We start from the raw sequence: 15,519 nt of genomic DNA, 5'->3' as shown, positions 1-15,519 counted from the left end.
TCAAACAGTGGTAAAGAGGCTAAGTGGATGGCAGTCTGTTTAAATTTTAACTGAGAAACAACCAGTAATAACAACTCACAGTTTACCTTTCAGACTTTTATGGAGAAATATAACTACTCTTTTAACATCTAACTCGGCTGGGCTTAAGCAGACACTAACCAGTTCCCCTGTTCAGTTTTTTTATGTAGCAGGAACTACAACCTTCAGCCACAGAATTGCAGAAACACAATGACACAAGTCAGCCATTCATCTGAGAGCCATTTAATCATCATCACCTGTCTTTGACAAGACACAAGAACTCCTCACTCCTAATGCAGAAAACTCCACACAGAGTTGGTGTTACTGTGCCACGCTGGCTGAGAAGCAAGGCAGTTGTATTTCTTGTCAAAGCAATGATTTGGATTACAAATGGAAAACAACAGAGGGAAAAAACAAAACTCAAGAATGTCTCCATTTCCTGCTCAGCTTTAGCACTTTTTATACAAAGTCCACCAAACACAGGTTGGAGCGTACGTGCTGAGGCTCACAATGCCCAGGGCAGTGGTCTGAGCCTCGCCGGCCGTGCCGCTGCCTGCCTGCAGACGGAAATGTCATTGTTGGAGACCCCCAGTCTGTGGGAACGTGTTCCTCACACAGCTTCCTCCAGCCACAGGGATGGGAAAATGTAACAGCAAAAGGAAAAAAAAAAAGCAGCTCTCCCTCCTTTCTCCTCAAGAGAGACAGGAAATTGGGTTTAAACTAATGCTTGGTTAAAAGTTTTTCAGTGTGACTTAAATAGGCAAACAAATGCAACACGGTACAAGGCTTTAAGGAAAAAAAGGGGAAAAACAGGAGATTTTTTAGAGCCAGTAAATTCCTACTTGTGCCTGCTTACAAAGAAACTTTTCAGAAAACTCTCTCTCCCTAGCCTGTAGATCACATCTGGACCACTAGGATGGATAAAGGTAGGGAGAGCGCTTTTTCTTGTCACAGTCATCTGTGGCAAGCTAGTTAGAAAGAAATCAAATGGGAATGGCCATGTTTCCTTTGCTACACAACCTACTGAGGGAGAAAAAACTTTGATCCTGGGTTTCACCCCTTGGCTGAAAGTCTCCCTCCTTCCCCAGGATGGGAGAGTGATGTGGAAAAGGGAGGAGAAAGAGGTCCGTTGGCATTGTCACAGCTAAATTAAACACAGATCTGCTCAGACATAAATGCATGCATTGAGCCAACTATAAAGAAATACTAAAATCATACTAGTTAAAGCTACTGGAGAGCATTAGCAAATATTTAAGTCTCAAGACTACAAGGATAGATATGACATTCCTTATTACAGTAAGGAGGAATGCTGAAGCATTGCTGAATCTTGTTAACAGTTTTTAACCCATCAATTTCCAATCTGGTGAACTGATGTTGGATATTGCTTCAGCAAGTACCTGTTGAATTGGTATTATTACAGCATATATTCTATTTACCATAGACCATGAGTCCATTAAAGCCAGCCAGCAGTCACTACAAATAAAATGAAGTTTGATAGTACCTTGTCTCACAAAGCTTACAATGGTTTTTCTCTCCCAGGTTATTTATTGGAAACTTTAGTAACAGCTTGAGCCTAAACACCAGCATCACTGAAGCACAGACAAGATCTCGGTATAAAAACAGGGATGGAAGGGCACACAGCTGCAATGTGAGAACAATAGCTTCTATTGGAAATGAGCACAGAGAAAGGAGAAGCAACCAATGCAATGCTGTTGAAGCTATGAGCTGGAATAGCGATCTCTACAACAGTTATTAGGATGGACATCAACAGGTAAGAATGCAATCATCAAAATTAGAAAACAGGATGTTGCAATGATGTGTGTGAGATCATAAGAACTACACCTGAGGTTTGACGCTGTGGATGAAGAAGGAAGACTTGTGCTCAGAGTATATGAAGAAAAACATCGCAAGGTATCAAAACAGTCTGGATGCACTAAAAGATAGACCTACAGAACTACTCGGCCTGAAGAGAACTCTTCACTTAATGTAAAAACCAGGATTGCTTACCTCTAAAATCTAGAGACCTTTTTTATATTTCTGTTAAGTATATTCCCTCATCCCCACACATGAGCAAGAAAAACAGGATAAAGTTGTGATAAAAATGACAGATTAAACTAAACCAAGAGAAAGTCATCTTCCCTCACACGTTATGGTTGTATAAACTAAAAAAATAAAAAACCCAAGAAAAACCCCAAACCCACTTTAAATATTAGTAGTATCCATACAATGTTGAATTTTGAATGGGGAAAAAGGGCACTTTATAAAGTTAACCTACAAATTTGGTTGTTTCTCAAAAAGAGCTCGGAATACCCTGTTTTTCTAAATCTTCTTGGAGGGTCCAGCTTTTATTATTAAGACAACAAGCAGAAAACAAACCCATCATCCAAGAAGCTTAATGTATCCAGAGAAGCCGAATTAAATACAACGGAAGGAAACAATTAAAAGGGACTGGTTTCTGTTTCCAATTGCTCTGAGCATTATGAATTATTATTACCTCTCAGACTAAAAAAAGTGTAATATTGGTCAGACACTAAAAAACAAATCTAGAAACTGGACAGATTGTAATTTAAACTGAAAATTTAATTTTTTAAGGAGGGCTTTGAGCACAAAACTGGCACATTTAAATACAGCACAATTTCATTTCCCAAATGCTTTTAACTACTTGTGGTTTTCTGAAAAAGCCTGGGCAGTATAATGAAATCAATCTTGCATTAAGCTCTTATTTCTCAAGGAACTGACGGTAAACAGAACATCAGCCTAAAATCTCTGACATAATTTCTTCTTTACTGCTTTTATTAAGTAATTGTCTCTATTAAGAGAATTCTGCTGGAATCTAATCTGGAACTTTTCTTCAAGCCATTTCAGACCGCAAAGTATTAAAGCAATGGAAGGACATACTTTCAGATAAATTGTCAAATGAGGAATAAGCCTTTCTAGAGATAGGTGAAGTGGAAGGAGAGTTATCAATCCTTGTCAATGTTTAATACTTCAGAGGGCAGTGAAGTCACTTCTTGTACATGGGAGAGATTGTTTTTAAAAAGGCAATTCTAACAAAAGGAGTTGAGCAAGTGGCTGTTGTCACAAGAAGATCTGTGGAAGACATTTTCCAATCAGGAATAAAAACAGTCAAACATTTGTAAGATTTTAGTTCTAGAGGCAAGAGCACACGAAGATAACATTTTACATAACCCAACAGACCAAATGCTACAGTCCATTCTACAGCCATGACAAAGAGGAGAGAAAAAGATGGTAGGCAACACCCTGGTGGATCCACAACCAACAGACATTTCAAGCACGACTCAAGCTCCTATTAAATTGCAAAGTGCAGAGTAGGAGCAGGCACCACGAAATGAGCAGCCCCTTAAGCTACATATTAAGAAAGAGTAAGAAGATTCTTTCTGAAACAAGGCTGAAATGTAATGGGAACAACAACTGAAAAAAAAACAACAATCCGTCAGGGTAGGCTGGAATATAATAGTGGTTAAACAGCAAATGAACTGCATTTGAACATGAATCAGAAATGCATCCTTGCAGTAAAGAAGGCAATCTGTATCCTGAGGGCATCACTAAAAGTACAGCCAGCAGAAGGAGGGCTGGGATTCTTACATTTTACTGTACCCTGGTCAGTCTACACCTCAAATACCATATAAAGCTTTGGTCCCCCCAGTTTAAAATAGTCAGTGAAGAATAAAACATGGGTCCAGCAGAGTTATCAAGATGATTAGATGGTTAGAGAACTCAACAAATGAAGAAAGGGTGATGGAATTTGGTTTATTCAGCCTAAAGAAGATTTAGGAGAGTTGTAATCAGAGTATTCCAGTGCCAAGGCAGTTACAGAGGAGGTGGAGGTAGTCTCTTCACAAGGACACATGGTGACACAACAAGATGCAACAGGAATAATTTTTTTCCTGGAAAATTCTGGAATTTCTGTCCACATATAATAAAAAAGTCTTCACTGTGAAACAACAAAGTGTTGTAATAGTTTGCCCAGACAGTGGAAGACTCTCCTGCAGTAGAAACATTCTAGACTGCTTAACAGGGCTGTGTATAACAGGGCTCTTGCAACCTATGACTTTTCTAGAATTCGTAATTTTAAAGTGTTTTTAACCAGTGTAGTGCTAACTTTGAAATTGTTTCCTCTCGCTTTTTGCAATGATCCTGAATTAACTGAGGGCCTTCTACAGTCAGTGAAAATACCCTTTTTTATTAAAAAAAAAAAGGCAAGAAACAACTATTAACTGTTCTAACCCAGTGAGTCAACCCTTGCTCCAACCCGAAAACTCCACAGCTAAAACCCTGCAAACATCAAAAACCCCAACTACACAAAATTTGGTTTCTAACTTGCAGTTCCAAGCGAAGAACAAAGCTATGTGAACTATCACTTCAGCAGACACATCCACAGCTGTCTTCAATTTCCCTGAACTATGTATATTACAATCAGAGCAGAGGCACATACTGCATAGCAGCTATTTGTCCATGCCTTACTCTGCACAAGAAGAAGAGGTTCCCACATCTTAACTCAGTTTGGCTGCGAAATGAGTTAGGACATGGAGAAAATAAAAACATGTGTCTATGTCTCTGTTGTATTGGTTAACAAAATAAGCAGGCTGAGAAAGCAAAAGCATTGATATGATTTGGTACTATAATATATATTAAAACCATTAAAACAAGATTTGAGGTTTAATTGTACAGACCTTGGCAGGCTTCTTCACATGGCAGAAAATTACTACTAAAAAGCTTGTAAAGACATATACACACACACAAGAGTATCCACTAAAAAAATTACAAAAATAAAACTACAAAATAACTGCTATCCACGCTCCACTGAATCAGGATTCAATGATTCTCAAATCACGGATTTAAGTCAAGGCTATCAGTACTTCTGGCAGTAGGCAAGAATGTAGAAGTATTTCTGCAACAGATTAAAGAGCAGTCCCAACTACTGCCTCTTCAATCCTAGCTTTTAAAAAGGCAGTAAAAGGCAAACTACCAAAACCCTTAAATATTGACTGTTAAAACTTCTTTCCATCCCGAAGACATGTTACTTTTCAGTTTTGGCACAAAAAAAACCAACAATAAAAGGAGCGGTCATACTCGAAAGACCCCAATAATAGCTTCAGACATTAACATGCGAAGCACTTACAGAGATACAGACAGCCTCATAATTTATTCTAAATATTGTCATAATTAAGTCTAACTAGTTGACATTTCTCTTGTATTAGAATTCAATCCAAACAGAAAAAGGAAGCATGTCCTTCCTTAACTGAACAATTTTTGGCTAAAGCATCAGAGCTTAAACCAAGGAGAGAAGTGTTTTGGCAGCCTAACTACTTAGATGAATCAATCAGACAGCACCAGGGACATCATGCACACCATGGAGTCATTATTTGAACACAGGCTGACATAAGCACACACTCGTGGCCTCTTTTAGTGCTTTTAAAGAAAAACAATATAATACTCGGAGTAGAATACAGTCTTGCTCAGTGTTGTTAGAAACGTGTATATAAGAACAGGCTTAAAAAAAGGCAACCCAAACCATCTTTTAACTTTAGCTTTGTTATTCTACACTTATTACCTGAGTACAAATGAAACCGTTGCTTGATTTCAAGGTGCATTCAGCATAGCATTAGGTATACATACATTCCTATCCGATCACATTGCTCAGTCACCAACAATTTTATTGTTTATTGTTGCCATGTAGATCGTAAGTTTTAAAGTTTTAGTAAGACATGTAGCTTTGGAGGTACAGGAGGTAAAAATTAGGTGGTCTTTCCAGAAAAAAAGCAGCATTGCATGAATTAGAGGACAGGTACCACAAGGTCTTCCAGAGTATCTGTAATTAGGAAGTGTGGAAAGTGTAAAGAAAGGTTAAAACCGCCTAATTTAGTCTATTCTTGCTGCTATCTTGAACAATTGAATTTTGGTTTCAGAATGTTGGAAGTGAATTATATCTCTGAATGCTGACAAAAAATGGAAACTAAATTGAAATACTGCTATAGATAAGAATGGGTGAGGATGTGCATATCCTGTTTATTAGTCCCCTTCGTAACGTGCAACACGCATGCTCACACCCTTTTTCGTATTTTTATTAGTTGCATAGTCAAAATGAAAGTAGCTGAATTCCAGCTAGGCTATATGCTCCGTAACAGCTAGATGGAATTACTTTATGCTTTGAAGACATCTGGAATTTATGATAGTTTTATGACACTGCACATGCTTTAGGGAGCCAGGAGGATTCTATTCTCTCTGGAAAACACAGCACTTGGCACTGTGCTCTGAATCAGTATGTCAGAACCTGAGCAAAGCTAACACGTTATCAGATTGCAAGTGTTTTGTCCCTGTTCATCTGAACCCTAAAGGTGACTCCTCCTTTATCTAAATTCTTAAAAACCCCACCCTTATCTTAAGAGAGCAGCTCTCCTCTTTCATGGCTGAGGAATCTGTTCAGCCCTGAATATAATTACACTCAGTAACTTAGTGACTGCAAGACTGTCTAGACTGAACAGGCTCTAAATGAAAGTTAATACAGAACCTGCCTGCTAATAGTTCTTTAATGACCTTCTGCAGATCACCATTCTCCACCCTAAGCTTCAAGGAGAAATTCTGCTTGCAAAAAACATTCAGACAGCAGGTCTACTAAAAGCAACAATGTAGTAAAAGCCATCCAGTTTTTTTTGTATCAGGAAGAATTTCTTTTGTTTTCATGGCTATTTTAACCTTATTCTTTTATTGAGGTACTCTTTAAAAAATACCAGATTTGGAACACAGTTAAATATTGTTTAACAACTACATTTCAAAAAATCTGCCCATTTATTCCCTTCCAAATTTGCCTGAATAAATCAAGTAAACTGCACAATGAAGTCATTCATTATATTTTTTCAACAGGATTATATATTAGCTTGTTTATCATAATGCCTCATAAGAGAAAGTCTTAAGACACCTTTAAAAATTGTGCTGTGTGTAACTACGTATTTGTCAGAGGTGGAAATATGAATAGGACACAATTAACAAAAGCACTATTCTCAAACAAAACCGTTCTAAGACTTCCTTTTTATTGTTTCCAAGCTATGGTTAAGCTTTTCTAGGTCATTTTAGAACTTGTTACAGACTCAATTTGCAAGTATTTTTCCTTTAACCTGTTACATTTATAAGTAAATAAGTAATAGCTAACTGACTTAAATTGGTAACAGGACAGAAATTGGTGACTAGATAGAAACTGGACCTACTGCTATTCCTACAGAGAAAAAGGCTGGAATATTTAGGACTTGTCTGTTCTGTGTGGCTCATGCAGCAGCTCAAACGACAGTCAGCTGGTCAGTCAGCATGCAGGTAGGTCTAAAAAGCATGTGCTAGCTCTGGCTCAGATGCTAAGGCAAACACAAATGAACACTGGTATGAAGAAAAGTAGAAGTTACAATGATGGGAAACGCTGGGAATAAAAGGAAACTGTGGCAGAGTCTAAGACATGAGGAGGAGCTGGAGGTAAGAAAAGGTACCCTGTCAATATCTGGGTGACAGGGAAGGAGGAAGAGAGCTTGAGTACCTTAAATAGAATTGAATGAGGGAGATATTCATTATTCTGATGCTTGCTCACTGCTTGTTGGGTTTGAATCCATGTAGTTTTAAAATAAAATTCAAACTAAGTGAAGCTTCAATTAAAAAAAAGTTAATCCTTGTCTGGTATTGATGGTATTTCTGAGATGCCAGAAAGCTGGATAAACACTATTCACAGTGAATGTAATGCTGGAAATGTTTGAAACATTCGGACACTACTAACATGGTCCTCAGCCAGAACTGAATTTTGGGGGATGCTGAAAATAATCAAATTCAGTACAACACAGAAATGAAAAAAAGCGACTGTGCCTAAAGCAAAAAAGCATTCTTCTCCAAAAAATAACTTCATATAACCTGCTGATGTTAATCATAGTCATTCAAAAGAAGGCCTGCGTTGGCTTCTACAGATGCTGTATGCTATGGTTTCTCAGTAGCAATACAAGCAGAGAACCATATTGCAGTTGTTGAAGCAAGTAAAGTAAGCCTCAAAACCTATTCGTCTATTAAATGTTTGTAAAACTCAAGTAGTTAGAAGCAGCAATCTACAGAAACAAAAGCATGCTCTTGCATGTACACACAACTACAGAATGAAAAGTCTGGAATACTTTCTTTTAGAGATAAGGAAGCTGTCAAAGTCATCTTTCGTTTCAAGACAATATGGGAAAATATTTTTGCATTTAGTTTTAGAGGATTTATAGAGAAATATAACATCCTGCCTTTTTTAAAATGTGGGGAAGGAGAAAGGCTCTTTCCACAAAGAAGCTTATCCTCAGAAATAGCACAGTTTAGAGCTAGACGTGCCACAGGAAAAGGGGGGGAGGGCTTATATCACAAGCCTGTCCATTGTACTGAAAGATGACTTTTCCTATGGATGGGCGATCATCCTGTTATGTGGCTTTCCACTTCCTCCTGCATTGTGAGTCTCAAGTCATGGAAAGAGTAAAGTTCTTAAACTGAGGATTGTGTTGGGAACTCCAAACACTTTCAATACAAGTTAACCAAACAAATACATCATGGGCAGACTATTAACATCCTGGTTTAGTGCGCTGAAGCCACTATTCTTTCAAAAAAAATAATGTAATCAGGAGAGCTCTGGATAGTTATCTTGGTAGTTCTTTTGGCTTCTGATAACTACAGTAGAAAGCCAAGTTCAAAATGCAAGACAATGAAACCATCAGGAAACAAACTGTCCCCAAAGAAAGCTAAATGGGAGCACACTGAAAGATTAAAAAAAACCCAAGCTATAAAAAAATGTCTCTGAAATCCATGCAGTGGTACCCTAACTGCATGTGGAAAACATTAATTTAAACCTTGAGTTGCTAAAGGTTCAGTTACAGTTTGAAAAGTGCAATCTGTAAAAGGCTGATTTAAAGTTCCTCAGTAAGAGGTCAGCTGCCCCCTTAAGAAAAAACGCTATTATCAACTTGGAGCAAAGCGACTAAAGAGCTATTAATGTTAGTTAGGTTAGGACTCGTAGCATGTGTTCCAAGAGGAGAGTACAGTACATACCAGTGCCATTGCAATCTATGCAGTCAACTGTGGAGCAGCCAGGTTTATGCCACTGGCAGATTCTAATGTGTTGCAGCTACAAGTATGCTACATTAAACAGCTCTGCAGTTACCTGATACCCTTCTGTTTTTTTCTGGCACCACTTCAGCAAGGCGTTTCTCTTGGATCCTCCATATTCCCTTGCTAGGGCAGACAAGGGATCTTTCCTCTCTTCCCTAGGAACAAGGCAGAAGTGCAACTTAGAGCTTGTACTGTATCTTTTGCAACAGAAATACATATTCTAAAAGCTTAAAAAAAAAAAAGACAAATACAGTGAAAGTAGCAGAGTACATTACTGACTGAAAAACAGAATACACAGGAATACCTGCAGACTTGAGAGTTATTTTGGAGTAATCCTCTAGCAAATAATGTTTCTTATTCCTTTAAACATTTTTTCCTAGGTGTTTCAACCCCAATGATACTTTTTCTATGAGTCCAGAAAATAAATCTCACAACATAGTAAGTTCCAGCTTGAACCATTAAGCTAACTCAAGTGACTTTATTTTGTATTTAGAAAGAGAATAAACTGATGCTATCTCTTTTGCATATTATGGCTGACTACAAATGTCACCTTGAAACAAGTTTGCATATTAGCAGCATGGTGTTATTAACAGAACATTTGCCTGGGATTTGGAGTTCTCCAAGAAGAGGAGAGAGATCTGATTAGGCTGATCTGTCACTTGCTATCCCAGCACAATAAAAGCTATCAGTTCATTTCACTTCCAGTCTGTCAAGCTATCTTAAGTAATTTTTTCTCTAAGGAAAAACTGGGGAAGAAAAGAACAATCCTATCTGATTTGGCAATTTTTAACATGAATCTTACAATATAAGCATCTCTTTACCAGGCTTCAGAAATAAGTGCTTAGATTAAAAATACGTATTATAAGATTAATACTTTCGTAGTGGCCTAGTCACATGATTCAGTATTTCTATACTCTGCTGGACAGTCTTTAACAAAAAGACTAGGTATTATACCACTATGAAGCTCAGTTACAGGGCATAAGTGTGCCAGCATTTGTTCTTATTTTAAATAAGTTCCATTTGGAAAATTCAAATGAGACAGCCATCAGTGAACCCATACGGCAAAGACTCTCTGCCATCTTCTAAAGAGCTCCACGCAGATGTAAGAAAGAATCTCACAACATCCACAAAGATTATACCCTATGCTACTGCTTTTGACTATTTCCAAAAGGATCCACATTCAATCTTAAATCCTCAACTCTTTGTTCTTTACAACCCACTTGGTGACTGGAAAGACAGCTGGAATGTGGAAATACATAGTCTATTCAGTGGATTCTCTGTTGTAGATTGAGGTAGCAATTCTCTGGGTCCTGCTAGGGAAAAAGAAAGCATCCACGGAATGTGGATTTCTTCATGCATGTGTGCTGCTAGCAGAACACCAGAGACTGTTCCACTTGTCAGCATCTGTTACTATGCATAAAAGAAGAGAACATGTACCAACATACAACAAAACATTATCAGGCACTAATCTTAAGTATATGTACTGCAATTTGTTTAGCTTTCTGCCCTGAAATACGGATGGCAACATCTCAAAGTTGCTTAGAGATAACATTTGAAACACCCATGAAAATATATGCACAGCAGAACAATAAACAGGAAACAGTAAGTGCCTTCCAGCATGTAAGATAGTAGTACGAGCCTTCAAACCTGCTAATCTCAGGGAAAGTTAACATGACAAGGAAGTTGCTAATTGTGTATTTTAAATGCGAAATAACTTATCTGCATAGGTTCCTATATCTACCACACAGCTAAAATAATGCTTTGAGAAATTCTGTACTTCAGTTCTTAAATCAGTATATTTTTCAACAACCCAAATGTGTATTTTTTTCATTGGTGATTGAGAAAAAATAACAATGAGATCCCATATTCAATCTACAATGGAGATTATCCAACACTATGAGAACTTTAGAACAGAGACTGGGGACAACATAGGAGAACCTAAATTAAAAGCTCCCTCTCTTTATGCTAAACATACTGATTAGACATGATGGAGCTGTACAGCCTGTTCTCAAATTCCAGTAAGAGCACATGGTTTATATCAGGTTCTCACAGTTATGAAAACACTGCTGAGAAAAATAAATTAATGTAAGTTGTATGGAGATAATGAGAAATGGTTCGACATAAATCTTACAAGTTAGTGTATTAGGTCAACTGTATTCCAAATCGAAGAGCCAATGAGATTTCAAGTAGAACAGGGAACAGTAAACTGCAAGCATTTGTTTTAGTGTTAACTAAACTAATAACTAATAACTATTGCAATAACTGTTTAATTTACAGCATCTTTCAGAAAAAGGCAGGGGGGGGAAAGAGAAGATCACATAACACATCAAAGTCCAGCAGAGACGTTCTAAGGATGGTTACATAGAGTGTGTGGGCATCACTGCACACCCACTGCTGCAGATTCCTCTGCTAAGGCTTCTAGCAGTGCTTAGGATGGCAGCCAATGTTGAGCAGCTTAGTAACAATATCATAATTATAACTGTACAATTGTGCCATGAAATGCCACACTATTTGCTACAGTCTGCAGACTGCCATCAACGCAATTTTATACATTATAAGTTCAGCGTCATATACAGGTAGTTTAGTCTTTTTTTTTTTCCATTTATAGATGTACTCAGCCTAAATTTAGGTGCTACCACACAAGATTAACTGTTGCGGGTGAAGTAGCCACAGATCTAAACTCAATTCAATTTGTGCCCAGTGAAAAGAAAACAGCACTGAGACATGTCTCAGCTCATCTCAGGGAAATCATTTTAAACAGCACACACAGCTGTAAATAACTTTACAATTGTATAATCTAATTATTGCATATTGCAAATGTCTCAGAACATTAAGGGTTTAAATATTTCTGCTGTACACAAGCTTTGTCAGGAAGCTCTGTGTGAAATGGTCTTGAGAAAGTAATTTAACTTTTGTCTGCCAGTTTCTCTATCTACGAAGCAGGGCTAACTACAGACGTCACTTGCATAACAGGGAGGCTTAAATACTTTGAAGTCCTTTGATTGATAAGACTACAGATAGGAAAAGTTTTAAATTTATCACAGACGTATCTTTTTATCTTATTAATGAAAGGGGGTTGCCTGGCCATTTGTTACTTAGACTTGCATTATGATTTCATCTGTGAGACAAATAAACCAGAGAATCATAAACTCATGGCTATTTAGAAGATTAGTGTTTTGAGTGTCTGGAATTGAGACCTAATCATGCTACTTTCTGTCTTCAGCTGTGATTACAAGAGGTAAGGTTTATCATATGGTCTCCCTGGGTTCACGCCACTCTGAAACATTTGTTCAACATGCTGGAAACTTATTTCTTGAATCTGGCCTCATGGTATTTTTGAACTGGTAAGTGACACACCTTACCTTGGTTTTCTAGTGCAGCATAAAGTTTTGGTATTATACTCAGAAGCTAACATCTAACTTCTGGTCTAAATTTTAAAACACACTGAGCTGCAGAAAACACCTTCTGAAACTCAAAGATTACTGAAGATCATTATTGTAGGGATGGCAGTAAAGTCTGCAGTCCTAGTGCCAATATTATATACTGCATCTATGCAGAGAGACAGCTGTGAAATTAACACACTTCAGTGCACCACAAAAAGCGGTTCTTACCTTATTCGACTTCTGGTTGTAGGGGTGACTGATGCTGTAGGAGAAGATGAGAGTGACAGTTGTGGTGAGGTGGTACCCATTGCCATGAGAGATGCTGGAGATGCTCCATCAGGTGCACTGATATCCCGCTTGATTTCTTCACTACTTCTTCGAGAGACTAAGTGGGAAAATGCCCATAGATTTATCATTTGCAAATGTTAAACCTTTCAAACATATTCTCACTCTCTGACAAGCGTTAGCTCAGAAATGATGCATAGAAACCTATATCCAATACTACGCTTCAACATTTTTCTGGGTACTTTCCACTTCAGAAATACCAAGGGTTTAGATGGCGCTACCAACATTTATGAGCAGGCCTGTATCTTGAAGCAAAGACAATCTGATGAATGTATCTTAATGCAATATTGCTAATTCCATTTGAAGGCTTTTATGAATAAGAAGGGATTTTAACACCAAACTATTTGATTTTCTCTAATCCGTGTGTTTACGTTACTAAGCTTCAACTAGTTAAAAAAAAGAAACCCCAAAGCAAAACAGTTGAGAGAGGACAGCTGAGCTATTTCCACTTCATTTTAATCAGGAACTGTCATGTACGTGATGCTCTGGACATTAACTAAACATCATCCACGAGCATATTAAAGACTGACCTGAGGCTACTCAGCCACATTCTACAGAGCTTGCTGCATTTCAAAGAACGAACAAGATTTCTTTTGTATGAAAGCACGAGCATTACACTCTACAAAATGGATTTTTGAATGGTTGTATTTTTTCTACATGGAAGAGTTTCCAGTTAAAAGTATGAGGTTTGCCTTTTATACCTAAAAAGTCACCACTGTTTATACTTGGGCAAATCAAAAATACAATTCTCCATATATATATGTATGTGTGTGTGTGTGTGTGTGCATATATCTGAGAGATTTATTTTCTAATGGCTTAGGGCAAGTAATTAATTTATTAATACCAGGCACAAAAAGATGGGAGAAAAAAACACTTTTGGATGTTTTTTGTTGGTTTTTTTTTTTGACACATTTTTAGGACAAATCAAAATTATTTTAAATGCATTTTCTTCTTGAAATTATCTGCACAAATACAGGTGTTTTTAAAAAGTATTTCACTCCAGTTACTTCTGCCTAGTTCTTAAAAAGTGTCATTTTCACAGCATCACACTATTTGTGCTATTAATCTTACAGATCTGTTTTTAGAAGTCCCTGCTGATACCAAGATGCCAGTTTGATAGTAAACTAACACTGTACCTAAACTTCTAATTAGCAAGTTTGTATTTTAAAAACCCAAAGTTAACATCAAATGTGCAGCAACCACTCTGAGTAATACTGAAGGATATTGGTGGATGATGCCAATCACAAAATGGACTATTTTAAAATGATTCACTGCAATGGGTACAATTTTTGCTAAGTAATATGCAAAACATTTATATACATTAGATAATGTAGAATGACGTATCTGTTACCTAGAAAGAACAATCATGCTATTTTAAGCCATTGACAGTAATTCTTTCCACAAATAAAACCAGAATGGCCTAATTGGAGATGGGTAACATGCTTCTTTGCCTCACTCAATTAAAAAATAATGCTACATCCAAGCAAAGAAAAGCAACAGCCAGGAACAGTTTCTTTCCTCACATATACCTTGTACACCTAAACTGTCTGTAATGCAGAGAAAGATGACATAGAAGTCAACTGTTACGTGCATGATTCATACATGCACGTATACATCTCGTATGTTGGTGGACGTCTGTATATGCAACAGTGAGTACACTAGATGATCAATTACAATTCTCTTCAGTTCCACCTGATGCAATAAAACAACATATTATTTTACTAGTGGACTTCAGTTTCTTTCCTCAAATACCTGAATAAAAAACTTGAACACTGAAAAATAAGCTATTCCATACACTCAAATAGAGTTTTCCTGACAAGAGCTTGATAGTCTGAAGACCAAAGCTCTCTCTTGACAAAGTAAAGTAGATCTGGAAGTATATTTTGAAATAAGAGTTCCTAATTTTACTACTCATCTAAAAAACGTGATATTACCAGAAATAGATTTGGCACTTTCCATGGCAGGTACTCTTGGCAAAGATGCTGGCCTGCTGGTAGAGGATGTTCTCAGCAAATGTTCTGGACAAAGAAGAAGAAAACAGCATTAACAAAGGCTCCAGTTAAATTTAAGACATTTAGGTATGAGTCATTAATACTGTCTACCAGTGCCCCAGCTTGGCTCTTTTACTGAAAGCAACTGATTATATCTGTATGAAAGAGAAGGCCTAAATTTGCTCATTACCAATGAAGCTCACTATGAATACATCCCTTCTTAATCCTTTTTCCCTAAGGCCTCTTAATAATCCACTTGCCCTGGTCTATGAAAAATTAATTTCTAAACCAAAAGGCTGAGCAAGGAATCCCCATTTAGTACACAGCCAAAAATATTCAATATGCCAATGAGGATTGTACCCCATGTGGTTCTTTTCCCTTTGGGTTGTTGAAAGTTGGTTTGGGGGTATTGGAGTTTTTTATTTTTTAAATAAAATCATGTCCTTTTTTTTCTTCTTTTCCTGCAAGCATTGGAGTCCAAAAGATACCTTTAAATACTGAGGGGAAAGATGAGTTCTGCCTATTGCCAAAGTAAAATCAAACTGTAACAAAATTCATTTCTGTAGCATTAAATCAAAGCTATTTCCTATTCTTGAAGAAATATTCCTTCAAATAAAACCTTTAGACTGTAAACAAAAAGTCTACATACTCCTATGTAG

At 37.2% G+C, this 15,519-nt stretch overlaps 1 protein-coding gene across 4 annotated transcripts in view; it reads right to left on the bottom strand.

Moving 5' to 3' along the window:
* Positions 1-15,519, bottom strand: part of SPECC1L (sperm antigen with calponin homology and coiled-coil domains 1 like) — a 69,098-nt gene that overhangs the window by 11,055 nt on the left and 42,524 nt on the right. For all 4 annotated transcript variants that reach the window (XM_062631338.1, XM_062631339.1, XM_062631340.1 and 1 more), the window contains 3 exons: positions 14,804-14,887; positions 12,753-12,909; positions 9,194-9,296 (listed from right to left, as the gene is read on the bottom strand). In XM_062631338.1, the coding sequence (XP_062487322.1) occupies positions 9,194-9,296; positions 12,753-12,909; positions 14,804-14,887 (344 nt within the window). The remainder of the gene's footprint in view (positions 1-9,193; positions 9,297-12,752; positions 12,910-14,803; positions 14,888-15,519) is intronic.

The sequence above is a fragment of the Pezoporus occidentalis genome, unplaced genomic scaffold (genome assembly GCF_034315485.1).
Source record: "Pezoporus occidentalis ecotype Australia unplaced genomic scaffold, CSIRO_AGI_Poc_V1 ctg37, whole genome shotgun sequence".
NCBI lineage: Eukaryota > Metazoa > Chordata > Aves > Psittaciformes > Psittacidae > Pezoporus > Pezoporus occidentalis.
The sequence above is the reverse complement of the archived record's forward strand: the minus strand, read 5'-3'. Positions and strand labels throughout refer to the sequence as shown.